Consider the following 27950-nt stretch of genomic DNA (forward strand, 5'->3'; position numbering starts at 1 on the left):
TTTCGTCTTTTTTTGGTCTTTTTTATTGAACTCGTATTTTTGTCATAGTTTACAGCCTTGATTACAAATAAAACATTAAGAGTACACAATAAAATAAATGAAAAGAAAAATAGAGGTTCTTATATATGTGTTCCACATTGTCTGCGTCCGTGATTCTACACCTTAACGAGTCTTGATTTAACTGTAGTCACGATTAGTAAACTCCTGGTTCACATTTTCTCCGCTTTTCCTTTTCTGCACATAAACTACGGTCCTGTATTGTCTGTGTGTGTTTGTGTGTCTGTTTTTCTACTTCTTAAACACTACGGGGTTAGTAAGCTTATTCTCATGTTTCCTGCGCATCTTCTTCTTCTTCTAGTTGTTGTTACTTAATCGTCGAAATAAAATAAGTTTTTTTTTCTTTCTTCTAATTATTACGTAAAGCTAAAGTTGTCTTCTATACCATGAATTCTGGTTTCCAGTTGGTGTTGCTGCTGTTGCCATTTTAAAATATGATGTTGTTTGTTGTTGTTTTTTTTTCTTGGAGAGGAGCTGCCACTGTCTTGTTCACATTTCGTCTATTTACATTAATTTGTCAATTGTTGTTGTTGTTCGGTTCGGTCTTCTACATTTGTTTTCATCTTACATCTACCTGTCAAATATGGCTTACTGCGATCGGTGTTTGACCGGTAAGCAACGATTGTTGACTGCTGTTCGTTTCCTTGGTAATGAGTCTTATCGAGAACAGTTGATCGATTGATTGATTGATTGAACGAATGTTTGTCGAGTAAAGTCAGTTGTATTTTCGTCACGATTGGTCGGTTTTTGGTTGAAAGAGAGATAAACCGCGTTTTGAATGTCCTTCATTTTTGTTGTTCCGTTTTCGTTGATGTTTGTATCGTTGTTGTTGTTGTTGTTCTTTGAGGGAGGTCGCCAATAAAGTCATTTGTAAGATTTTCTATCATCAAATGTCAAAATCTTGCTGATGTTGGTTTCATTTAAGCCTATTTTCTGGCTTTGGCCACACTTTCCTGGCGGTAACATGCTTAGCGCTACAAAAATAGAATAAGAAGCGATTAAAATTTCAACAACAATTAAAGGGATCAACATTTGACGTCGCTCGCTCGGTGTCAATGAAATGGACTCAAGGTGACAGGCTGCCAATCATGTGTGGTTAAAAATAACCTCAGCTTCGCCAGACACATAACCAGACGTCAAAAATGTTTGTAGCAAAATTTGGACGATACAGTCGACCCCCCATGAGTCGACGCTGTGTGACTCGATACCGACTCATTGAAGCAAATGGAGCCGTGCTGAGATTAAGTTCGCTGGGTTACTGTGGTAAGGATACATATAAGGAATTTCTGAACTTATGGGAGGGTGCTTTTTGTTTTTGAAATCGGATCATGAAGGGTCGACTGTACTTACACGGACAGCGAAATCGCGCACGTTCAGCTTCCGGGGGGTGACTCCGTAGGTGTCCTTGCTGACGGTGTTGTAATGGTATCCGGGGGAGTGGATGCGGTCAACGGCGTGCTGGGAGTCGGAGTAGATGCTCGCGCTCTCGTATGTAGAGCTGTAGTTCTTCTTCTCCTTGGCCATGATGTCCTGGGATCCTGCAATTGTGAGTATTGTTACAGAAAATCTGTCATTGCTAGAAGGAAGCATTTGCTTACCCTTCAACGACTTCAGGTAGGTGTTGAAGAAGCGAGCCTTCTTGCTGATTGGCTCGTAGCTTCCGATCATTTCCAGGTGCTGCTTGAACATTTTGATAGATTTTTTGTGACTTTTGGCTGAAAAAAAGAAAAGAGTTCTAATTAGCAGCTGTCAAATGCCTAAACGTGGTACGACCCAAGTAGGCGACGAATGATTCATTGGTTCCTTGGATGCGCAGATAAGCAGCAGGAGCTGAAAATTTTCCCACTTCACTAAGTAAACATGCTGCTCAGTTTTCCCCCAACGGAAAAAAAAACTGAATTTACATTTTCCTGCAACATTTTCCACGGCGCCATCCAGAAGCACGGAAGCCGGGCTTCCCAATCCGAGTGGATGATAAATCTCAAGTTATTTTTCAGCACGCCGCACTTAATTTACCCTTGCCGCACAAATTGCAGTCTCAGATTGCTCGGTGCCTGGCATCTATCTTGGCTGTCGGACTAGATTTTGGCCCCGGCTCAGGAGGATGGCAAGAGCGTTTTCTCCTAGTTAGAGCAAAAAAAAAGTACACTTGCTCTCGTTTCTGGTAGAATCAAAAGGGAAGAAATGTGACGACCCGGTCATTAAGTATTCCTGTTATGAAGCTTTTGACTTTCCCTCATACAGAGAGGGCATAGTTTCACTCATTATGTGTGTGATCTTTTAAGGACTGACAAATTATGACCATAGTTATATTCAAATCACAAACAGGATTAGTAGAAATGTGTCACCCATTAGGAGGATTTCTCAAAAGATTTGTTCTTGTCAACATCTTCATGGTCTTTAAACTGTTGTTGGATGACAACCTCAGTGAATAGGCCATGATAGGGACAAAAATTATACAATGGTTTCCTATGATTTCTGCCAACATTTTATTCCGAATCGCCTCACAAAAAGTTGCCCCAACCGTCCAACCAATTAATTTAATAGAAAGCAACCATATTGTTCGTTTATATTCGAAACTCATTCACGGAATAAAAATCGTTTTACTTTCTCATTGTAATTTACTTTTGTCGGTGTACCACGTCGCGCGCGTATCAACGCGCAGACATCGGCGAACGCAATTCTCGCATTCACGGCGAAATTCTCGGGAACTTTGGCTGGTGGCTACCCGGATCCCGTCCCGGTATGTGCTGCGCGTACCACCGCAATGCAATTTATGTTATTTTTAAAGTTATGCGAAATCTCGATATACACAGCAGTGTGCCACGCCGTATCGCGTTGGTCGGTGAATCACGGTCCCCACTGCCTGCACTGTGCGGGGAACCAGGTGGCTAAAATACGAAACGGTGAACGTCATCGCAATTTGGTGGGTCGATTTTATCAGTTGTTTATTTATAAATATTTAATGGATTGACTCGATGAAATTGACTCGAATAATCATCCACATCAGTGACGCTTTCGAAGATGTTTCAAATGTCATTTCAATGTTACATTTCAAAATTTGCTAAGCAAATAGTTCCATTGAGACGTTTTGCAGAGCATAATAATTGGATAAGTATTTCATACAAATGGAGCGAATTCCAGTTTTTCATTCCTTCCTGTCTGTAAGACTTAACCTTGGAAAGAAGAGCTTCCCAAAGAAATTCGAAAGAAATTTCTCAAGAAATCCGGAAGAATTTTCCAAATAAGTTTCAAAACATTTACCAAAGATATTCGGAAGAATTTCCCAAAGAAATTTGGAATACATTCCCAAAAAAATGGGAAGTAAAGAAATTCGGAAGAAACTTCCCAAGAATCCGTAAAATTCTCCAAATAAATTTGGAAAAAATTACCAAATATTTCCCAAAAGAATTTCAAAGGAAATTCCTTAAAAAAAAACATTAGAATAATTTTCAAAGTTATTTGAAAGAACTTTCTAAATGAATTGTTAAGAATTTCCCGAAAAAATCCCAAAAGACCTGCTCAGAGAAATTCGAAAAAAATTTCCTAAAAATTGCCAAGACAAGTTAAGCAAGAGTTTACTGACATGGAACGCACCTTGACTCCAACCCAACAAAACAGTCGTCAACAGAATGTAGAGTACCGCAAAGGAGACGCATGGTGGTTCTCGAAAATCTACGCCGTATCTACTCTGATCACGAACACGATTCATAAATGGTTCTCTATCCCTGTTTAGGGTTGGAAAAAGTGTTTCCGGCACAAACTTTTCAGTATCGCAGCCTGTCGACGGAATGTCCGTTTGATCAATTGAAGTCTTCAGCAATCGTGAGACCCCCTATCAATGATAATCCATTTCTACTATTAACGCTTTGCCGCCCTTTTCTACGGTTCAAAAAGGTTCAAGGACAATCTTTCTTCTAGTTGATGATCTATTTGTTGCTTCCTTCGAGTATATCGCCCTTTGTTTTACGTCCTAATAATTGGACAGTTTACAGTGAGTTTTTATTTATACTTCAAGCTCCGGCCCTTCTGACGTCTTAGATAAGTAAAGCACTTATCCAGTACTTTAAAATTCACTTAAAAAAGCCATAGCTATTAAATAAGAATCTTTGAATAATGTTTTTCATGGTTCAAGTGATGTTTTTCTTTTCGTAAGCTATCATAGGTCTTTTTCTGCTGCTTAAAAACCTTGCTGTGGAGAATATAGTTATAATGAATCAGTCATCCAAAATGTGGGTAACAATCAATAGTAACAATAAAAATAATATATAAAATTAAATTATAAATCAATTTAAAATAATAAACAATGTAAGAATATTTAAAATTCAATCGCAGTAGGCAAGTGAAGTGTGAGCATGCTTAACAAAGTTAATGTGCACAAATTTGAAATTCAATCGCAGTAGGTTGCGATGGGATGTCAGCATCGTATGTCACGTAGAAAAAATATGATTCAGTGTTCGTTTCTTGAAGCGTGAGGCACGCTTATCAATTTTTGGGTTTCAATGCAAATTTTCCGCCGATTGGAAGAGCCAATCGAATGAGGATTTATATGGCTAAGACAATGACGTGGTCGTTGCTCACTACAACGTAAGAAAAATCAAATGGATAGTAAAAAATGTGTGTGTTTTGTTTTAGGGATACGGCAGGTATTTCCGTCCATCGTCATAGGAGCTAAAACCAACGAAAGCAACGTACATTTGCTAGAACTCCACTATAGCAGAACGTTTCTCCTGAGCTTACGATTTGGTACGTATGAGTTTTACAAAAAAGCGTCTCTTTTATTGGTTTTCGAGACTATGACGAACAGACGAAAATACCTGCCGAGTCCCTATGTAAAAATAACAATGATCATCGCAACCATAAGTGCATCAAAAATGTAAATCGACTGAGAAAGGGAAGACAATGTTCTACAGCTTACTGGCGAATCAGTCGAAGATGCACTTTCCTGTTCATCGTCCATTCTTAACACGGACAATGGTGGTGTCGATTACGCTGATGGCTGATAACTATGACTTTGAGGATGGCATCAACATAACATTACTCAGATGGGCAGCAAAATACATCTTTTCAGGAATGCGACAGGACAGCTGCGAGAAAAGTGAGCACCTGAAAAACTACTGGATCGTGTAATTGGCTATGAGGAAGCTCATCATCTGGCTCAAAATCCACACCAACCATCGGATTCACCCAAGCGCCCTAGAAAAATGGACTTAAATGGATTCAAAACAAGTGGAAATACAACACCCAATGAAATCGCTCGTCGAAACAAGAGTATTATAAAAAAAAAAAACAATCGAAGACTAGCTCAGTGCACTCGGCACCTACAAGAAAATCCGAAGGTAAAATCAAGCTTTCATATAGAGATGTTGCAAACTATGTGAAGCTAGGGATGGTCTCGATAGGATACCCGGAAACAGAGCTCACAACCGAACAATGGAAATCTTATCAAAAAGGCATTATAGCGAAAGCAGTTGGACAACAGAAGTAACAACTGAAACCAAAAGAACTCACAGCGTTCGCTGGAAAAGATATCCCACAACCTGAAATATTGATCGGCTTCTTTCCGTGGAGTGCAGGAGATAAGAATGAGATATTTTGGCACTCCTGGAAAGCCAGAATTTCAGACAGATGGGCTGGCAGTGCATTGAGATGCATTGAGAATACTACAGGGCAACACCATTAGCCAATAACACGTCGAGCTAGTATTCACAGTCGATCATAATGAAGCTTAAGCTACATCAAACGTTGTCAATTCTCACTTGACTACAAGTTTGGGAAATTCCGCAGGAAAAATCAACAAGAAGGTAGTGATATGACACATGAAGGAACTGGAGGTGACAAGATGATCGTCGATCATTCTGTCCAGATCCCAGGACCGAGTGGAATTGAGAGGACAAAAACAAACCATAATGCTTCTGGCCACTCTACAAACACCAATGTCGATAAAAAGAGTGAGCCTCGAACGTCAAATGAACGGATTAGGTCAGTGCACCAGTAGACGAAAATCCAATTAAAGGAGGCCGCGAAATCAGAGATAGGAAGACACTAAATCCCCATGCAAGTGGTAAACAAAAAAAGGACATTCACTGAAAGCATGAAGTTCATTCAAGTGAGCCTTCATCGGGCAAAAGGTTCACAACAGGCGGGTGTCAAGGTGTCAGATTTTGGTTGCCACTAATCGAGTCAATGATTCCGGCACCACCACAACGGCATCGTCTATAGCATATAAACAATACCGTTAGTGAGAATGTTGTAAAACGCACAGAGGATTCGAAAATGGCAGTAACGTGTGTTTCTCCCCAGTATGGAGCTTCTTGTCAGCACATAATTATTAGTCAGCATATTTCGGTCAAGAATGGAAACGATAACATTACATTTTAACGCATTTTGTATATTTTTTATCGTATCATTCTTTAATTTGATATATGCGTTCGACCCCACTCTCTCTTATAAAAATGGTAAACAATACAAATGTTCACGAATACCCCGCCAATACGTGAAAGTATAGGAGCATTTTGACATTGGAGTATAAATTTATGCACCAAATAAGAGGTGACTGTCATACTTGCCAAAATCCATATGAAAAAAATTCGTTGTCCCCCCTCTGGTTCACAAAGAGCAAACTGGATATCGCATTCATCCAGAAGCCATAGGCAATAACTACAAATTTGCAGTAAGTTAATTTACAATGAACGGCAAATTGCACCCAGAGCTGCCATCCTAGTGAACGGAATATAATTCCAATTACAGAAATTATCAAAAGAGATATTGCTGCGGTCAAGACGAAAGTGCCGAATTATCCAAAAGAAACCTAAGCACGTATACGGGTCTCATTCCAGTTCATTGTGCAAATTGATATCATCTAAGGCTCATAGTGAAACATCAGGTCAAACGGGGCCCTCCTTAGCCGTGCGATCAGATGCGCGGCTACAAAGCAAGACCATGCTGAGGGTGGCTGGGTTCGACTCCCGGTGCCGGTCTACACAATTTTCGGATTGAAAATTGTTTCGACTTCCCTGGGCATAGAAGTATCATAGTGTTAGCCTCATGATATACCAATGCAGAAATAGTATCTTGGTTTAGAAACCTCGCAGTTAATAACTGTGGAAGTGCTTAATAAACACTAAGATGCGAGGCGGCATTGTCCCAGTGTGGGGATGTCATGCCAATGAATAAGAAGAAGAAGAAGTAAAACATCAAAATGATGTGACACAGAAAAAGAAGATTCGGAACAATTGTTAAGTCGTTGTCCGTAATTTGCCGAATATTTTTGGTTAAAAAAAATGCCCGTAAAAGTATTCCAGAAAACAGGAACGAATAGATTTTGACAGATGTGTACATTTTGACTAATGACTCATATTCCGAACACTGGCGTTTTAGCGCCCTAAAACTAAAACATTCATTGGTTTTCCGCACTGATGATCAATATTACAAACGAGTTCAAGCTCCTATGGAGAAAATTACACGAATAAAGTCAAAATGGCCATTTAAAGCGAGTGTTCGTAATATGAGTCATGTTAAAAATTTGAGTCAAAACGGTATAGTTGGATGTTAGGTTATTACTTTTAACCACTCCTTTTTGTGGAAAACCCACTGTAAAAAGACGGTTCTCATTGTTTCTTTTGCGGGATTTGGCATTCGGTTAGAAATTTTAAGGACGGGAAAGCAGATGGTTCTGCTTGAGAGAAATGCTTTACGAATCAATTCATTTCGATTGGTTTCAATTCATGTTTGATATCTTCCACTGGCATTGCGGGCAGCAGGGACTATGTCCAAGGGCTTGACGATCCCTCCCCAGGCCATCTGCGAGTTGTGGGGCTTGCCTAGGATGTGGTGGGGTTTGACAGTGGGCCCTGTTAAACCTCTATAAAAAGCTGCATGTATCCGCAAGTAGGCCCCACCAAAGCGACCGTGTGCCGCTCAAAGCGCACAAGCCCAAGTCCTGGTGTTAGGTGGGACGCTAAACAGCCCTGACACGACGGCCCTCCGACGAGACAGGAGGTTTGCGCAGGCCCAATAAGCCGCCTAGAAAACCAATCATTACGAACAATATAAGAGATAATGCGACTCGATATAATCGGCAAAGACCTAGGCGACGAATACAGGATCACGATTGGAAGCTTGGAACATGGAATTGCAAGTCGCTAGGTTTCGCAGGTTGCGACAGGATGATCTACGATGAATTACATCCCCGCAACTTCGACGTCGTGGCGCTGCAGGAGATTTGCTGGACAGGACAGAAAGTGTGGAAAAGCGGGCATCGAGCGGCTAACTTCTACCAAAGCTGTGGCACCACCAACGAGCTGGGAACCGGCTTCATAGTGCTGGGTAAGATGCGCCAACGCGTGATTGGGTGGCAGCCAATCAACGCAAGGATGTGCAAGCTGAGGATTAAAGGCCGTTTCTTCAACTATAGCATCATCAACGTGCACTGCCCACACGAAGGGAGACCCGACGACGAGAAAGAAGCGTTCTATGCCCAGCTGGAGCAGACATGCGATGGATGCCCACTGCGGGACGTCAAAATCGTCATCGGTGACATGAACGTACAGGTAGGAAGGGAGGAAATGTATAGACTGGTCATCGGACCGGATAGTCTGCACACCGTATCGAATGACAACGGCCAACGATGCATAAACTTCGCAGCCTCCCGCGGAATGGTAGTCCGAAGCACCTTCTTTCCCCGCAAAAATATCCACAAGGCCACATGGAGATCACCTAACCAAGAAACGGAAAACCAAATCGACCACGTTCCAATCGACGGTAAATTCTTCTCCGACATCACGAACGTCCGCACTTACCGCAGTGCGAATATTGAATCCGACCACTACCTCGTTGCAGTATGCCTGCGCTCAAAACTCTCGACGGTGTACAACACGCGTCGAAGTCGGACGCCGCGGCTTAACATTGGGCGGCTACAAGACGGTAGACTAGCCCAAGAATACGCGCAGCAGCTGGAAGTGGCACTTCCAACGGAAGAGCAGCTAGGCGCAGCATCTCTTGAAGATGGCTGGAAAGATATTCGATCCGCCATTGGTAGCACCGCAACCGCTGCACTTGGCACGGTGCCCCCGGATCAGAGAAACGACTGGTATGACGGCGAATGTGAGCAGTTAGTGGAAGAGAAGAATGCAGCATGGGCGAGATTGCTGCAACACCGCACGAGGGCGAACGAGGCACGATATAAGCAGGCGCGGAACAGACAAAACTCGATTTTCCGGAGGAAAAAGCGCCAGCAGGAAGATCGAGACCGTGAAGAAACGGAGCAACTGTACCGCGCTAATAACACACGAAAGTTCTATGAGAAGTTAAACCGATCACGTAAGGGCCACGTGCCACAGCCGGATATGTGTAAGGACATAAACGGGAACCTTCTTACGAACGAGCGTGAGGTGATCCAAAGGTAGCGGCAGCACTACGAAGAACACCTGAATGGCGATGTGGCTGACGAAGATGGCGGTATGGTGATGGACCTGGGAGAACGCGCGCAGGAAATAATTTTACCAGCTCCGGATCTCCAGGAAATCCAGGAGGAGATTGGCCGGCTGAAGAACAACAAAGCCCCTGGGGTTGACCAACTACCAGGAGAGCTATTTAAACACGGTGGTGAGGCTCTGGCTAGAGCGCTGCACTGGGTAATTACCAAGATTTGGGAGGAGGAAGTTTTGCCGCAGGAGTGGATGGAAGGTGTCGTGTGTCCCATCTACAAAAAGGGCGATAAGCTGGATTGTAGCAACTACCGCGCAATCACATTGCTGAACGCCGCCTACAAGGTACTCTCCCAAATTTTATGCCGTCGACTAGCACCAACTGCAAGGGAGTTCGTGGGGCAGTACCAGGCGGGTTTTATGGGCGAACGCTCCACCACGGACCAGGTGTTTGCCATTCGCCAAGTACTGCAGAAATGCCGCGAATACAACGTGCCCACACATCATCTATTCATCGACTTCAAAGCCGCATATGATACAATCGATCGGGACCAGCTATGGCAGCTAATGCACGAACACGGTTTTCCGGATAAACTGACACGGTTGATCAAAGCGACGATGGATCGGGTGATGTGCGTAGTTCGAGTTTCAGGGGCATTCTCGAGTCCCTTCGAAACCCGCAGAGGGTTACGGCAAGGTGATGGTCTTTCGTGTTTGCTATTCAACATCGCTTTGGAAGGTGTAATACGAAGAGCAGGTATTAACACGAGTGGTACAATTTTCAATAAGTCCGTCCAGCTATTTGGTTTCGCCGACGACATAGATATTATGGCACGTAACTTTAAGAAGATGGAGGAAGCCTACATCAGACTGAAGAGGGAAGCTAAGCGGATCGGACTAGTCATCAACACGTCGAAGACGAAGTACATGATAGGAAGAGGTTCAAGAGAAGACAATGTGAGCCACCCACCGCGAGTTTGCATCGGTGGTGACGAAATCGAGGTGGTAGAAGAATTTGTGTACTTGGGCTCACTGATGACTGCCGAAAATGACACCAGCAGAGAAATTCGGAGACGCATAGTGGCTGGAAATCGTACGTACTTTGGACTCCGTAAGACGCTCCGATCGAATAGAGTTCGCCGCCGTACCAAACTGACAATCTACAAAACGCTAATTAGACCGGTAGTCCTCTACGGACACGAGACCTGGACGATGCTCGTGGAGGACCAACGCGCACTTGGAGTTTTCGAAAGGAAAGTGCTGCGTACCATCTATGGTGGGGTGCAGATGGCGGACGGTACGTGGAGGAGGCGAATGAACCACGAATTGCATCAGCTGTTGGGAGAACCATCCATAGTTCACACCGCGAAAATCGGACGACTGCGATGGGCCGGGCACGTAGCCAGAATGTCGGACAGTAACCCGGTGAAAATGGTTCTCGACAACGATCCGACGGGCACAAGAAGGCGAGGTGCGCAGCGGGCAAGGTGGATCGATCAGGTGGAAGATGACTTGCGGACCCTCCGTAGACTGCGTGGTTGGCGACGTGTAGCCATGAACCGAGCCGAATGGAGAAGACTCTTATATACCGCACAGGCCACTTCGGCCTTAGTCTGAATAAATGATAATAAAATTGATATCTTTCACTACTGTTGGTTCGTAGCTGAGGAACTGTAATCATCTCGTGTCAATTTTGCCCAGCTGTAAGCTAAACTTATTTCTTCCAGGTTATCATAGATGGATCAACGGAACAATAGGGAAACTATTCTGCATCGCTTTCACGTCATTTGAGGTAGGAATCAAAGTTTCATCACATTGGCATCATATTCAGTTTCCGCATGACTTGTAAAGAACGAGGGAAATCAAAATGATTCCACGAAACAACATTTGCTAGTTTTGGAAATGACTTCGCATATAATCATTTAAGGAATCACGTTAGTATGTCTTTAGTTTCACATTTCAAAAATACTCTTCGACATCCTAAAAAATAGTCCGAGACGCAGGAGCATTGTATCAAATAACTTTTGACATCCAAAAAACATCGTAGTTTCCTGTAAGTCTTCAGTGATTTCCTCGGTTCTTGGAAGTTCGTAGTAATTCTTTTGTTGTTTCATAGAAACTGTTTTACATTTTCAGATATTTTCATTATCAAGTATCTTTTACAAAATACTAAGGATATCTTTCATAACTCCAGGAATACCAAGTGGAAAACAATCACTTAAAAATATAAAGTTCACAAATTTGAAAGTTCTGTTGACCGACACTAAGTCTTCTTTGTTGGAATCTGAAATGTTGAGATTGGTGCCAAGATGAATTTAATCAGGCGTTCCAATCCGTCAAATTCACGATTCGGCGTTGTGCACTGAAAATTAAATTGTCCACCCCCGCTAGAACTGGAAGTGGACTTCCATACCGTTTCCATCTCTATCCTATACTTCAGTATTCTATTAGTAACTGCTAGAATTAGAAATTAATGAATACGTTCGTTAAATTCACAATAGCTTACGATGTGCCATGCGCCTCCACACCATGAACAGTAGAGCTTTTTCGTTGCTTATTGAAAAATTGCATCTTACAACTGGTTTTACTTGGGCGTTTTTTGGTGGCTTTAGGTAATATCATATTGCTAATAATATAAATATTATCAACATTGTCCGTTGGTAAAACCATTACGAAAGAAAGAAACTTTACATGATCGTAAAATGATTACGCAGTACAAATAGCACGTGCTATCAAACCATTCGCCGCAACAATCCACCACGTGACGACCAAATTTTAAAAAATATCACTTTTTTTTTGTTGCGACTAAAAGTGAGCGGAGGATTAGATTGTTTTTTTTTTCATGTGCGGTACAATAAGCTATTTACCCACCTAGAGCGAAAATTTAACCAAATTTGAAACTGGAAACTGAGTAACGAAAGTTCAAGTGGCTTTTTGTCAATAACGATTTCAATTAAAACTAATAGAGGTATATTTCTCTATACCCTAATCGGTCCCTAATCGGACCCAAAATTCCTGTACCAATCAATTATGCAAGGAATTTCGTAGTGACGGTTTGCTCCCATATCGGATCGGATATTTGTTGACTACAAGAACGCTGGGAGCAATCATGCTCTGGACATTCCATAACAAATATGTGATGTGTCTGGCTGGACCTCACACATGTTTTGCCAATCTATTCTACAAGGGTGATGAAGTTTGTCACATGTTTCTTCTTAAGTGCTGGTTGCACTTATTAACATTTTATGTTCATTACTCCTCATCTTCTTTGTTCTGTTTTTATCAAGGATTTGCACATTGCCAATATGTATACAATTTTAACCTGTTTCTGAACCTGTAACCGGGTGTTGCCATTGATTGTAAACATACTCGTTATCAGCAATTATGCAAATTGATCTTTGGATCTATGGGGCAGAGCCAATAATACTCGTCCATTGCACTCGTTTGACCTGTTCTGCATGCCTCTAATTAAACATCAAAGGATACAGGCAGGCATGAATTGATCTATGGGCATGTTTACGTTATGCTTTCTATTCGAGTGATTGCAACATTGCCATGGATTTCCATTTCATGCGTGCGTGGCCGTACGCGTTAATGAAAGGGTGCGAAGGCTTATAGGATCTGCGTATGCAATTGAATGCAACTCAACATCCGGTGGTAGCACGCTCATGCAGGGCTGACAATAGTAAATCTCGCCGTATAAAGAGTGCAAAAAAATATACTCTTCGTCATAAACCCGTTCGGTTCTTCGTGCAGCATGCCTGACACAAAGATAGTTGATAGCATAATTGATCGTACGTCACTCTAGACGGACTGATTAAAACCAAAATATCTCAAATAAACAAATAGAAGGTATTCTGATAACATAAATGTATCGATGAAATTTATAACGCCTTCATATGTTACTTCAAATTCATTATTACAAAGGTTTAAAAAAAGCTTCACATGGCAGCTACCGCTTGAAGAATAAAAATATGAAGTCTTCCTGCATCGATGTCGTCAAGACGATTAGGTTGCATGACGAAAGCTAAGGTCGTGCGCGTCATCGACGATCCGACTAGTAGCAGTGAAGAACCTACAACTTGTCGTTACTGTGGCATTTCGTGCTGCGACGATGACTTTTTTCAGCTTTGTTCTCGTGTATAAGAATTTTACTGAAATTTAAGTCGATTTGTCACTTTAATTCATGAATTGGATGGAATCGAAAACTTTCAACGAATAAGTACAAAACGGCTTTCAGGGCACTAAATTGAGGACCAGCTATAGGCTGATTTCCATGAACAAAGAGTTTGAAGAAGCCTTGAAACGGAATATTCCGAGAAGAAACCAACTTTTTTTTCAAAAACAAAATATGTACCCATTTGAGTTTCCGCCAGCTTTCTGAGAAGATTGGAGTGACAAACAAAATATTTTTTTTTGTTCCTGTTTCTATTTTTGGTCAATGGTCGACCAATTACATTCCAGCATTTTTCATATCTTCTTGGATTTGACAGGAAACTCCTAAAAGATGAGGTGTCCAGCGAACGATTCGCTGTTTAATTTGGGCCTCTTATCCAAGATTTTTAAAATTCTGGAACTTCTCATGTGACATTAAATGATAAGTTTCATCTCATGGAGGAGCTATGAACCAATATTTTTTCTTACACTGTTTACAATTTACGAAATACGATTTATTTCAATTCTATGCACTTCTGAATCGGGAATAGATCACGCTATTCAGAAATTAATTGTTAATATGTAACGAAATTGTGGGACAAAAGCGTAATTTCTTCAAATTGTTTCACCTTGAAAATGAGACGTTTTTTGAAAATTTATCATAACTTTCTGCAGAAAATCAGAAGAATTTCTAATGAATTTCCTAAGAGACATCCGTGCCAATTCCTAGAATATTTTCTCGAATTACTCAAAGAATTTCTCGTGCAGAAAACAATGATTTACCGTTAAGATACTTCATAATTTCCTGTAAGAATTCCAAACAATTTTCTCATGGAATTTCGAAGAATTTTCCTTAAATATACCAAAGAGTTCCATACATTTCATACATTTCAATGAAGATAACAAAAAACTTCCGGTGGAAAATTATGGATAATATCCAGAGCACATTTTTGTCAACTACCAATGAAAACTTTTAAAAATTTCATTTACGAACATTAGTTTTTGTGGGAATACAAAGGAATACCCCCATGCAATCCCAACGAGTTTCTCATGGTAATTGCAAAGGGTTCCAAAGATGAACTTTTCATGGAAATATCAGAAAGTTTTACAGGAAATTTAGAAGAAAATACTTTGGAAATTTCGAAGCACTTTTTGTGGAATTTCTGAATAGTTCTCCGTGCAAATTCAGAAGAATTTGCCGAGGAAATCCTCATAAAAATACCCGTACGTTTTCCAAAAAATGACATGGAAATTCCGAAGCTCTCGGTGGCGATCAGGATTTTGCGGGAAATCCTCTTTCACACCATCGACATCTGTGAGGGCTAACTAGTTATACGGGTCCGTCTCGGCAGAAGCAAATCGATCACCATCACCAACACTTATCCCCCTGTGGTTTTATTTCAGGAGTAAAGCAGAAAAAGAGTGATATCGTTGGCAGTTCTCTCTCCCCTCTCTTTTTTTGGAGATAAAAACGCTCATCATTCTGTATGGGACGGATCGAGCACTGATCCCCGTGGCGTTGCTTTCTCAAAGACTTTAAGGAAGTGATTTATATATCCTTAACCTTCCTGGACTCGCACCGTTGTAAAAAGTACAACACCTTAGAAAACAGCTCGCTTGTCGTTCACAAGAAAGGCGGGACTGCATGGGTGATCCAGGAGTATGTGAGTCCCGGCAGGTTAACGGAAATTCTGCTACGTCCATCGTACTTCCATGCTCTCAATCCTAAAAATGAACCTTTTTTCGGGAGCAACCAAGATACCATTTTTCATTCGTATACCATAAGGCTAATACGATGACATTTTTATGCCCGAAAATTTCATAGACCAGACAGGAATCCTACCCAGGCACCTTCATAATAATCTTGGTTTGTAGTCGCACGGCTATGGAAGGCTCCATTGCCACCCATGCTATTACTCGGCAAACCAGTTAGCATTCCAGGCGCCGACCTCTCAGACTCGAAAGCTGTGAAAGCAAGGAGAAATGTCCTCAGTGTGATTAGGAAGCTTCCTCCCAACCATCCCCTTTTAAGATAAGAGCCCCAGAAATCTATCGAGCGAAACATTCATTTAATTCATCACAACCTGTCTCAGTGGTACCGCACACAGCGGGAAGAGAAGATCCTCCCTAATGTTCACGAACGCACAATTTCCGATCTACCCGAAGTAGTCAACGATAGAGTGTTTCCACAGAAACCCTAACACAAGAACACTTTTGGATCCCCCTGGGACCGATGAGGTGAGAAATTCCATGTTGCAGAATCATCGGGGAAAACAATATTTCTTAACCCAATTAATCAAATATGGGGTGAGGATACTTTCTCGGAGCACTGGAGAAAATCTTAGTGATCTAAAAACCAAAAAAATAAATTCCAGGCCAGGATTCCTCCAGCCTTGAACCGATTTCCCCAACATCGTGTCTCTCAACGAGAGAAATTGAAGGAAAATGGAAGATTCTATTTCCAGCAATATGCGTTCCGTCCTAAGTTCTAAACTTGTTCATAATTTACTATCCAAGAGGATGTGCCCAAGAACGCATTCGAGAAGGAAAATATGCCGACCTTGGACAGCTCAAAGGCGATCTACCGTACTTGGTCACCTATAGTCCTTAGTAAGCATATGCGGTATTTCGAAAAATTTCGTTTCAGGTGGTACGAAACGAAATTCCGCGGAATTTCGCGGAATTTGAGCATGGCGAAATCTGATTTCTTGATTTCGTTTCGTTTCGTAAAATTACAAAAATTTCGCTAGAAAAACTAGCTTCAAACGAAATTTAACAGATTTTCGAAACAAATTTAAACTTAAACCAAACTTTATATTATCAAAATTTTGGCTGCGCCGCTGAACATAATCGTAAAGTTGGTTTCAAAACTTTAGGTTATACAATATTCCTATTAACGCTGACTACATAACCTCATTCTTAGTCGACAAATTCGTATGTAGTTCGTATGTAGTTGACTATAAGCACGTGACCAGCGTCATTATTGGTCATTAATTGGAAACACCGAAGCAAGTATACAATAAGAATAACTTTTTTGTATCCCAAGAAAATTATTTAATTGGTGAGCTGTGCATATTGGCTGTTTCTCGGCCAATCATTATTCGCAACTACGATGTGTACAGTTAATCAAGCTAATAAGCTCTTCTTTGACTATTTGCACAATATTTAAGCAGAGCCGTAGCGTGGACTGCTAGCGCCCTTGGCGAAACCATGATTTGGCGCCCCTCTTTTGATTATAAAAATGGGAAAATTTAACAACAATTTGAAATGCATCAACACTCAAATTAGAAGGTTTAGTGGTTTAAAGATGCTTTAAACATCATTCAATACTGTGAAGAGAACAAGAACTTTTGTTCCTGAAGTTCATTTGAATTGCAGAATGTCCATCTAAGATTTGTTTCCATTTGGTGATACTTTTTTTTATTATTTCACAAGTTATTTAAGCGACCTTCTAGAGCCGTGCTGGAAGTTCATTTAAAATGTTTTTTTCAGAGCTTACGCACTGCTGGGTCTAGTTGGGTCAATAAAATCCAGCTCTGAAATGCGTCGGTCGAGTATCGGAATCGTTATCGGACCTATTCGCGTCAAGGAAAATCCAATTCTGGAGTGGGTCTGACGGTGTTTTGAAACCACTTCTGGTTAATAGTTAATAAAATTTCACTCTGGGGTGAGATGGTTGAAAGTCAGAGTTTCTACCGGATCTAGTCGAATAAGAAAACCATTTTTTGGAGTGGGTTTGTTGGTGGCCGGGAGTCGCCATTGAACCTATTTGGATCAAGTAAAATGTAGCTTTGGACCACTGAACCCAGTTAGGACAAATTAAATCAAAAATAACTGTATGGTGTGTAGATTGGTTGGTGGTCAAAATCGCCAACGGATCTGTTTGGATTAAGGAAAATTTAACTCAGGACCAGGGAATCATTTTTTTTTGGAATGCACATGCGAAACAAGCGACAAAAGAGAACCAACGACAAAGCTTTGTTTTTGTCGGAGATAATAATGACAAAGATCCGAAAAATTTTGTCAGCAACAAAAAAGAAGACAATCTTGTTGCTAACTTTTCATCCCTTTTCATCCCAAATCCTTGATTTCGACGCCCCCTAAAGACTGGCGCCCTTAGCGGAGGCCAACCTGGCCAACGCACCTGGCACGCTACGGCGCTGTATGTAAGGAACATTGCAGATTTGTGAGCATTTCTAGATCTTCGCACGGAATTTGCAAAAATAAAATTCAGAACGGGTTGAAAGATCATTAAAATTACTAAGGATTGCTTTCAACTTATACTGACCATAACAGCTGTTCTCATATGTCAAGAACACACAGACAATAGCTCAGTTTGTCGAGCTGATTGTATATAAGACTATGGGTCTGTTAAATTCAATCTGAAATACATATCTTCGTACATTTTAGAAAGGTGCACAGGATTCTTCTGGTGCGCAAATGTATGCTATATATGTAGATAAAGAATAAGAAGGAATAAATTTTGGCTGATATGCTCTTTCAAATGTTGGTCTAGTAATATCAATTCTCTATCTGCGTATACGCCTGGCAGATGTGGATACATAATTGAGTATCCCACCAAATAAAAAATAAATCTAAGCATTCATTTTCTAATTTTTACTAAGTCAGTACTTAGTCCACGCTGACAAGACAATATGAAGTATGATTTAGCATAATTACATAATTCTTAAGTGAACTAAGGTTTCAAACGAAATTTGAATCAGTATATGAAAAATCCCACAATTTCTTTATTTTTATATACTTACTGATAAAAAACTGATATAAAATTGATCAGATTTGGTAACACACGCTCCACGATGAATTTCTTTGAAAGCGGCACAAATGCAGGGGTATTGTCTTATCGCCAATGGTATATGCGGTGAAAATGTGGCGATTTATCACAGATTGTCTTTACTGTTATTGTAACTCTTTTGGTCGCAAAACAGTTATTCGACTTCGAAAAAGTGAAATCAGAATTGCGTACATAATGTGAAATAATTTTAAAAAAATTCCGCGGAAAAAAAAAATTAAAATTTCGTTTCGTTTCGAAAAATTTCGAATTTAATGAACCTTGATTTCGTATCGTTTTGAAATATCGAAAGAAATCTTTATTTCGTTTCGTTTCGATCCGAATCAACATAGACATTTTAAATTTTGTTTCGTTTCGTTTCGTTAGGAAAAAGTGTGTTATCGCATACCCTTAGTCCTTAGGCGGATTATGCGGACTTCTCAGAACATATGCTCAGCTCAGCGTCCAGGGCGTACATGCAAGGCCAAGGACCTGCCGTCCTACAAAGATCGTTTATGGCAGTGAACCTGTTATGATTCGTACAAGGTCATCTTCACATTAGTCTATGCGGATGATATTTTGCTTGTGGATGTCAGAGGCACTCCTGTCCGAACGCGAAACCCAAGCGTCACCGTCTTTCCGGTCCCAGTCTTCAACTAAATGATCAGCCCTGGTCCATGGAGTTCAAAATGACCGGGGGATAACTTTCTTCCCCCAGCCAAACCAGTTGCATATCTAGGATCAATATAGTCAAGGCACTGTCCAAGCAGCACAGGACAAATAACAGGGCCATCCGTAACTGGTCGACAGCAGGCTGCTGTACGGGCTTGAGCTGGATAACTTTCTCTCCACAGTCTTTAACCAATGCATTCATATGGCCTCCTGGATTCTTCGCTCTATACCCACTGGGGCTGCGTGAGCTGATATAGGGGTCCTTCAATTTCTCCACCAGGTATTGGCGGCTTTTGTGACTGTCATATCCAGAGATTGCCCCCCCCCCCCTCTTCTTGTGTCTGCACACGGTGGCTGGCGCCAATGTAAACATCTCCACCTCGCAACATTTCCAAAAAAAGGAAACACCAAAGTTCTCCGTAAGTCGCCGGCAGGATCATAAAACACCAACTTTGCAAGGTTTGAGCGTCGATCCAACTAAGGGCCGGTATAATATCGTGGTGTTGGGACATGTGTGTGGTGTAAACCACACCGTCTCAGACAGGCAGCCCTATCGATGCAGTGTCTTTTCCACTGAGCATTTTCTCTATATGGCACACAACCAACGCAGCGATTTATTTAACTTGCAGTTCAACCAGGACAGTTTGAAGATAATTCTTCCATCGTCCATCATTAAAATTGTAACTATTTAAATTTGAAGCCGCCCCATTGCAGTTTGGAAAGATTGTCAGTTATTTGAAAGGCCCCACTTCACATCTCTCGTAACCAAACATTAATATCGAATTGTCACCTTTAATCTTGCTCGGAAGCAGTGTTATTTTTAATCAAGAAGAAAATATTTAATGATCCATAAATATTTAAAGAAGATAAGAAAATTATTTTGAGCTTTTTTGTGGAATGTCTTCACTTGTCATAAGACGAGTTTGTACAATCCCATTGAATTCCACCACTTTATTGTATCTTGACAGATACGTATTTCGACCTCAACAGTAAGGCCGTCTCCAGTATCTCGTACTTGACTCGACTTCAAGACACTGAAGACGACCACACAGTTGTGGTCGAAAAACGTATCTGCATAGATATCGAAATAATTGGTGGAATTAAATGGAGGTTACTTAACTCATCTTAGACGGTTGAATACATTCCACTAAAAAGAGCTTAAAATACTGTTTCTGGTTTTATAGAACAATTGGTTTTACATGTGGTTCTAAGGCACAAGTCTACAAGTGTGCTTGAAGTGCACCATAAAATTAATTTTGTTACTTGGGCGGAATTCTGGGGAACACGCCACTTAGCTGCTAGCTGAGACTGGGTGCCAGGGTCATGCCATCACCAATCCCGTGTTCTGAGCTGATGCAAGAAATCGGATAAAGAAAGTCGTAAGACTTGATTGGAAATCCTAGTGGGCACTACACAAATACGGAAAGCTAAAGGTAACACTGCTCCTTAAACCGACGTGGAAAACCTCAAAGAATTGTAGATTAGAGTACAGGAAGGAGATGTCCTGACTAACTGACTAACTGACTCATATTGGTTTGGCTGAACGCACTCATGTGGTAATTGCCTGGAAATATTGCCTTCGAAAGCAACTTCTGCCCTTGCAGCGGCTTCACCATGTTTGTGGCGAGATTCTGCATTGACCGGATTTGACATCAAATCCACCCGAGGAGATCGTAGTGTGCCATGCTCGCGACCGGTGGCATTTTTCTGTGTCATTTTTTCCATCGTCGCAATATTGTCAAATTAAGTTGTTGAATATTGCTTTACAGTCAAACCTCCATGAGTCCATGTTCTATGACTCGATATCGACTCATGGAAGCAAATGATGGTCCCTTCAAACGGCTTTCCAAAGATTTGATATTCCTCATCTCAATATTTCCATGAGTCGATGGTCCCTTCAATATCAATAAAATCTTTATCGTCAGTATATTTTTTTTTAATATCTATGATTTCGTGTGAACCAGAGGTGTACTTCGGAAGTGTTTGGAAAGATTTTTGAAGTAAAGAAGACAGTCTGAGTCTTCGACTCAGTGGACCAGGGGAGAATTCTTCGTATAACGGTAAGTATATTTCTTACCGGGGCGGGGCGGGGAATCGAACCCACACTCCATAGCACATGCGTCTAGACAATTGACGTCGCCAACAGCACCTTGGATACTTAGAGCTATTGACTGGAAGTGGAAAAATGTGGTAGCATGTTTCAATTTGTAAAACTAAATGTGCGGATTTGGAAACAAAGTAGTTTTCAATCTGAAAGTGGAGTTATTAATTGAATCCTTACCCAATTGATAATGGTAGCACAAGTGAGCGTGTACTGGTCATAAAATATCAGGTAGTTGTAAATAACTTCCTGCATTGCAGCTGCATTAGAGTTGACGTCTCTCCCACGTCAACTCCCACACACGTTGTATTTGCAATATTTTTTTTTTCGACGAATGCATATTACTCACAGCCATCGGAGGTAACGAAGCGCTGCTTTGATTTCCGATTACTACAGCCTAAGTCTGCACTAAGTTTATCACATCAAGAACAAAATGATGAGCACATGTTATTGAAGAGTGGTTACAAAAATGTCTTCGTGTATTCCTAGGAAAATTTTCTCTTTCTAAAATTTGTCTGGAATGTCCATCATTATTTTCTTCAGAAATTTCTTGGGAAATTCTTTGTGGAATTGCTCCGGGATTTACTTTATGAGTTACTCCGCAAATTACTTTCCGAAATTCCTCTGAGAATTCTTTCGGAAATTCGCTCGGGAGTTCCTCAGGGAATGCCCCCGGGAGTTTGTTCGAGAATTCTCCCTCGAATTCTTTCTGGAATTCCCCATTTCAACCGTGTAATCCTCCGGGGTTTATACCATGAATTCCTCCAACAAACTCCCGGAAACTTTCTTCGTGAATTCCTCCGTGAATTCCTTTTGGAATTCTCCCTGAAATCTAATGGTTATTCCTGTGAGAACTCCTTCGGGAATTCCTTTCAAAATTTCTCCGATTTTTTTCGAACATTCCACATGCAGTTCCTTCTGGAATTCTGCAGGAAATTCCTACAGGAAATCCTCCAAGAATCCTTCGGAATTCCTCCAAGAATCGGGAATCCCACCAGAAATTCCTTCTGGACTTTCTCAGGAAATTCTTTCGGGAATTCCTTAGAAAATTCTCCAGTGAATTCTTAGGAAATGCGTCCGGAATTTTCTTTGGGAATTTTATAGGAAAGGAAAATCTGGAGTTTCGGAGGGTTTCCTGGAGGAATTCCCGAAGGAACTCATGAAGGAATTTTTGGAGGTAATCCCGGAGGAATTATTGAACGAATTTCGTGAGAATTCGCGAAGAAATGTTCCACTGAAACTTCTGTGTTCCCGTTGGACCTCCGATAGGAATGCCCAAAAATATCCCGTTGTGTTTCCCGGAGGAATGTCTGAATGAATTCCCGAAATAATTCCCGTGGGAATTCCCAAAGGATTTCCTGGGAGAATTTCTGGAGAAGTTAACAAAGGATTTACTGTTAGAAGTTACAAAGGATTTACTGGAATTCCCAAAGGAATTATTGGAGGAATCCTCGAAGGAATTGCTGGAGGAATTCTAGAAGGAATAGCCGATAGAATTCCTGCAGAAATTTAGTGGGAATTCCAGAAGGAATTTCGTGGGAATTTCAAAGAGAATTTCATGGAAATTCCAGAAAGTAATTTTGTGGGAGTTCCCGAAGGAATGCCCATAAGAATTCCCAAAGTATATCTTGTTGGAAGGCGTGGAGTTGAAGAAATTCTCGAAGGAATTCCTGGAGGCATTCCCAAAGGAATTCTTGGAGAACTTCCCGATGAAACTCCCGAAGAAACTTCAGGAGGAATTTGTGAAGGAATTCCCGGAGAAATTCCCGAAAGAATCCCCGGGGAAATGTCCGAAGGAATTGCTAAAGGAATTAACAAAGTATTTCCTGGAGAAATACCCAAAGGAATTTTTGGAGGAATTTCGAAGGAATTCCTGGAGAAATTTTCGAAAGAATTTCTGGGAGAATTCCTGAAGGATTTCTTGGAGGAATCTTCAAAGGAATTCCGAGAGAAATTTCGCGAGAATTCGCCAAGAAATTTCCCGTTGGAACTCCCGTAAGAATTCCCGCTGGACCTCCCATAGGAATGCCCGAAGGATATCCCGTAGTTTTTCCCGGAGTAATTCCTAAATAAATGGGAATTCCAAAAAGTAATTTTGTGGGAGTTCCTGAAGGAATACCCATAAGTATTCCCAAAGTATATTTCGTTGGAAGGGGTGGAGTAGAAATTTCTGAAAGAATTCCTAAAGGAATTAACAAAGTATTTCCTGGAGAAATACCCAAAGGAATTTTTGGAGGAGTTTTGAAGGAATTCCTGGAGAAATTTTCGAAAGAATTTCTGGGAGAATTCCCGAAGGATTTCCTGGAGGAACCCTCAAAGGAATTTCACGAGAATTCGCGAAAAAATGTCCCGTTGGAACTCCCGTAAGAATTCCCGTTGGACCTCCCACAGGAATGCCCGAAGGATATCCCGTAGTTTTTCCCGGAGGAATTTCTGAAGAAATACCCGAAATAATTCCTGGAGGAACTCTTAAACAACTTCCCGAAGGAATTCCAGAAATTGAAGAAAGCGTTTCCTGGGGGAATTCCAGGAGAAAATAACAACGGATTTCTTGGAGGAATTCCTGAAGAAATTATTGGAGGAATTCCGAAGAAACTGTTGGACGAATTCTCGAAGGAATACCCGGTGGAATTCCTGAAGAAGTTTTGAGAGAATTCCAGAAGGAATTTCCCAAAAAGAATTGCATGGGAATTTCAAAAAGTAATTTCGTGAGAATTTCCGGAAGAATTCCCGTAAGAAATCCCAGAGGATATCTCGTCCCTGGAGGCATTCTTGATGTAATTCCTCGAGGAATTCTTGGAGAACTTCCCGAAGGAACTCGAGGTGGAATTCTCGATGGAATTCCGGGAAAAAATCCCAAAGGAGTCTCTGTGGAAATTTCCGAAGGAATTCCTGGAGGAATTACAAAGTATTTTCTGAAGGAATACCCAAAGGAATAATTGGAAAGTTTCAAAGGAATTTCTGGGATAATTCCAGAAGGATTTTCTGGATGTATTCTTGAAGTAATTTCGTGAGAATTCGCGAAAAAATGTCGTTGGAGTTCCAAAAGGAATTTTATGAAAATTTAAAAAAAAATAACGAGTATTCCCAAAGGAATTTAATGAGAATTCCAATGGGAATTCCGGGAGGAATTATCTTAAGAATAACCAGAGGTCTTTCTGAGACAATTCTTGAAGGAAATCCCGAAGAAATTTCCGGAGGAATTCTCGGTGGAACTCCTATAGAAATTCCCGAAGGAGCTCCATGAGGATTTTTCGAAGGAATTCCTAGAGGATTTCCTGGAAGAATTCTCACCAGAAGTCTCGAAGGAATCCCTGGAGAAATTTTCGAAGGAATTCTTGAAGAAATTTTCTAAAGAATTATTGGAAAAATTCTCGAAGAAGGATATCCCGTAGAAATTTTCGAAGGAATTTCAGAAAAAAATCACTAAGGAATTCCTGGAGGAATTTCCAAGTCTTTCGGTTCCACAAAGCTAACATTAGCGTATAAGAGTCATTGAAAACTGTTTTGAAAAACATGTTTTCGGCTCCGTAACACTTCATGGCAAATGAGCTGGATCAAAACAAAAATTATCCATTTATTTTGATGTTTGTAAACAACTGAATTTTCTCATTAGAGATTCATTGGAAAACTGATTTTCGAAAACAGAGTTTGAAATAAAGTACATACTGTCCAAAGAGTAACTTCCACGAAAACAGAACTATTTAAAATCTGACGATTTGCCCCTTTGATGTATTTTGATAAATCTTTTTGGAATATATCGAAAGATCTTCTGCCAAGAAATCTACATGAGATTTTGTGATGATGATGGTTTCATACACAGATTTTAGTTAGCTAATGATTGTCAAATTTAATCCTGGAGTAAATTATATTATATTAAATATTTTGAAGCCCATTTTTCATTATTGCAAAAAATCGCGTTTGAAACTCGTTGCAAAACTCGATTTTTTCAGCACACGTGGTATGCTGCAAAATTCATCTTTTTGCAAATTGTTGCAGAAGCCACTGTTTCGAAACATTTGGCAATTACTAAATTATATCAACAGTTGTTTCAATATCTAGCGTTGTTATAAGGTTACTATAATTTTGTTATGATGTTTTGGGTGGGTTTTGGAGCGTCGTTTGCGATAATGCTTGAACTGAAAGTGAAACTGTATCAAGTGCTTGAAAAATGTCAAGTAATAATCCCCTACAAAACTTTAATTGTTTAGTATTTCAATGGAATCATTTTTTGTGTCAGTTATGCCATATTAAGCTATGTTTATGTCAACATCGTGCGTAGGGCAATGCTTTGATTGTCTCACTCAGTTGATTCTGTCTCATTTACTCTGAGCTCAATTCTGAGTATTCCCATTTAGAGGATGGGATGCCATCTTAAAAGTGTAAAAAATCTCAATCATATTGATAATATTCACATTTCAAAAAGTTGTGATATTTCATTGCCGGAAAAGCCAGGAGGCAAAATGCCTTCCAGCTGGCAACTCTTAGGGAACAACGCACAACGCGTCGGCAAATCAGCATTCCGGTATGGACAGTACGTGGAGACGCGTGGGACATGTCTGTAGATTAGTCCCACAAGGGCGTTTTGCCTCGCCGAAGTGTTAGATGTATCATCAAAATGTGGAATATTTCGATTTTTTCTACCTTCCTACCTATTATGTTGACACTTTGACTTACATAATTTTAGGTCTAATTGTGTTAGAGCCTTCCCGTAAATATAAGGGAATATCCAAAAAGGCGTTTTACTTCAGGGGCGTTTTGGGGCATCTTCAGCTATATTTTATTGTACCTTCTGATTATCTGATGACATAAATCTAATTATCTAATGACAGAAATTTGAAATCTGATATGATGACAGAAATAGAAACTTCAATTATGAAAGCAATTTCGTTTATATTAAATCAGTACTCTTCTGATTATTCACTTGTCTGTTGATGCTTTTGATAGGTTTAAAGCAAATGACGGATTTAAAGTGATTCAACCAAGTGACAAAAGTTAACACGACGCATAACATTCAAAAGAAAGTGACAAACGACCATAACTTCCACAATAAATCAAAAAGCGCCAACCCGGCCGAGCCACATCAAGATTATCATCCATTTCGGTATTATGACAAGCTTCGTCCCAAACTTTTTCCGCTCGGTTCAGCCGGAAAATTCAAGTCTCGCAAAAGAACTTTATCAACTCCACTAGCCGAAAGCACACACAAAACGCACACACGCCAGCCAGCCGAAGGCCATTCCTGTTCGCGTGAAACCGGCTGGCCGATTATTTTTATGCTACCTTTGCGACCAGATTACAGCCCCCCAAAACGAGTCCCCCGAGATATGAGTTTCATTTTTTTTTCGTGTTGCCGGTGTGTGCTCGCACACATCATAGTGCTGCTTGTGGTGTTTTAAAAATAATATTAAACAGAACAACACTTCGGAAAATGCGCGAAAAAAGAAAGAAACGACTAATTCGGCGCCTGTTCAAACGGACCGCAGCAACAGGCGTAGTGTGGGTAAGTGCGAGTACGGAACACTCGGAAAAGCGGTGAGTTTTTCGCCCAGCGTGCTGGGAGGGGGCACCAAATTTTAAATAGATCTTGGCTCTTTGCAGAGGCAAAAACCCCCAAAAGTTTGCTTGCTTGCTGCGTACCTTCGTACGTTATGAAACGAATTCTGGGTGCCTACACTTGACTCCGTCTCTGGTACTATTTTTAGTAGCACTCTCACACATGACCGTTGAAGTTTGCCAGCCCGGAGCCGTGGGTTAAAATTTTCGAGAAATTATGGCTATTGGGTTCGGGATGCGGAAGGCCACATCGCGAAAACCGAACCACAAACAAGGACCTGCTTCCAGCTGGTTAGGTCGAACGCAGAATAAATAATTAATCCAGACATCCAAACAGTCCATTTAAATTGGCAATTTGTCACACTCGATGTGGAAAATCAGTGGCGCTTCTGGCGATTTATACGGTTTTAGCACTTCACTCTGTGATGTGACGGACGTTGTTTTTTATCCTTTTCCAATTTAATTGATGTTATTTTGCACCCCCACTGGCAAGCGCGCGTACTTTCACCCATCCATGTTTGTTTTCCTGGCGTGGAAAAATGCCAAACAGACACCAATCGATTCGTAAATTCCACACAATCAGTTTTTCAATAACGAAATTAAATTCCGGTTCCGCTTCGAGATTAACTTTTGAAATCAAAGGCCTATGTTTGCGCACACCTTGTTCCGCAACTTTTCCGTGGCCAATCATTTGATCACGAGCCAACCGCTTTTTTCATTCAATGTGTGTAGAAAAATCACACTTGATATCATCAGACATCGCCTGGAGCACGTACAACGAAACAAATATCTTTCACCGCATGCGTGAAGCACAGTTACTCCAGATAAATGAAAAACTGGGATAATGTCACTCATAGAAAACTCACTCCTTTGATATTTCACACCCTCCTACCCGGGAAAACACAAACTCCAAGAAATCAATGAATCTGCACTCCACCCACTTCCCAGCACTATTCAAACACCTTTCAAGAAAAAAGGAAAATTCAATATTGGAAAATGCACAACATACCGATCCTCGGTGAAATTCAACTGTTCTTTTTGCAAGATATCTCAAGACTGATTAGAGTGATACCGGCGAGGCACTAAAAAACCCCTCCCGAGAAGTCATCCCGACTGTAATGGTGTGCGTGTAACGACTTTTCCCGTTACCCATTTTCCCATCCCAGCATGGACCGACTCCGTCTCCCATCTT

The 27950-nt window shown here is 40.9% G+C and overlaps 2 protein-coding genes across 7 annotated transcripts in view; one reads left to right on the plus strand and one right to left on the minus strand.

The window, feature by feature from the left end:
* Positions 1 to 27900, minus strand: LOC134221764 (uncharacterized). Of its 3 annotated transcripts, none has more exons than XM_062700964.1 (4): positions 27768 to 27900; positions 1656 to 1772; positions 1414 to 1595; positions 1 to 1031 (listed from the first exon to the last, which is right to left on the minus strand). In XM_062700964.1, exons 2-4 carry the CDS (start codon positions 1744 to 1746, stop codon positions 1026 to 1028), a joined length of 279 nt encoding a protein of 92 aa, XP_062556948.1. In that variant the 5' UTR covers positions 1747 to 1772; positions 27768 to 27900; the 3' UTR covers positions 1 to 1025. The 3 variants fall into 3 exon arrangements, with proteins under 3 accessions (XP_062556948.1, XP_062556937.1, XP_062556942.1); XM_062700953.1 differs by having other exon boundaries at positions 1408 to 1595; positions 27768 to 27896; XM_062700958.1 differs by lacking the exon at positions 27768 to 27900 and adding an exon at positions 27721 to 27741 and having other exon boundaries at positions 1408 to 1595.
* LOC134221730 (suppressor of lurcher protein 1-like) overlaps positions 1 to 27950 on the plus strand; it is a 430147-nt gene that overhangs the window by 321112 nt on the left and 81085 nt on the right. The gene's annotated exons all lie outside the window — the stretch shown is intronic.

The sequence above is a fragment of the Armigeres subalbatus genome, chromosome 1, assembly GCF_024139115.2.
Source record: "Armigeres subalbatus isolate Guangzhou_Male chromosome 1, GZ_Asu_2, whole genome shotgun sequence".
Taxonomy (NCBI): Eukaryota; Metazoa; Arthropoda; class Insecta; order Diptera; family Culicidae; genus Armigeres; species Armigeres subalbatus.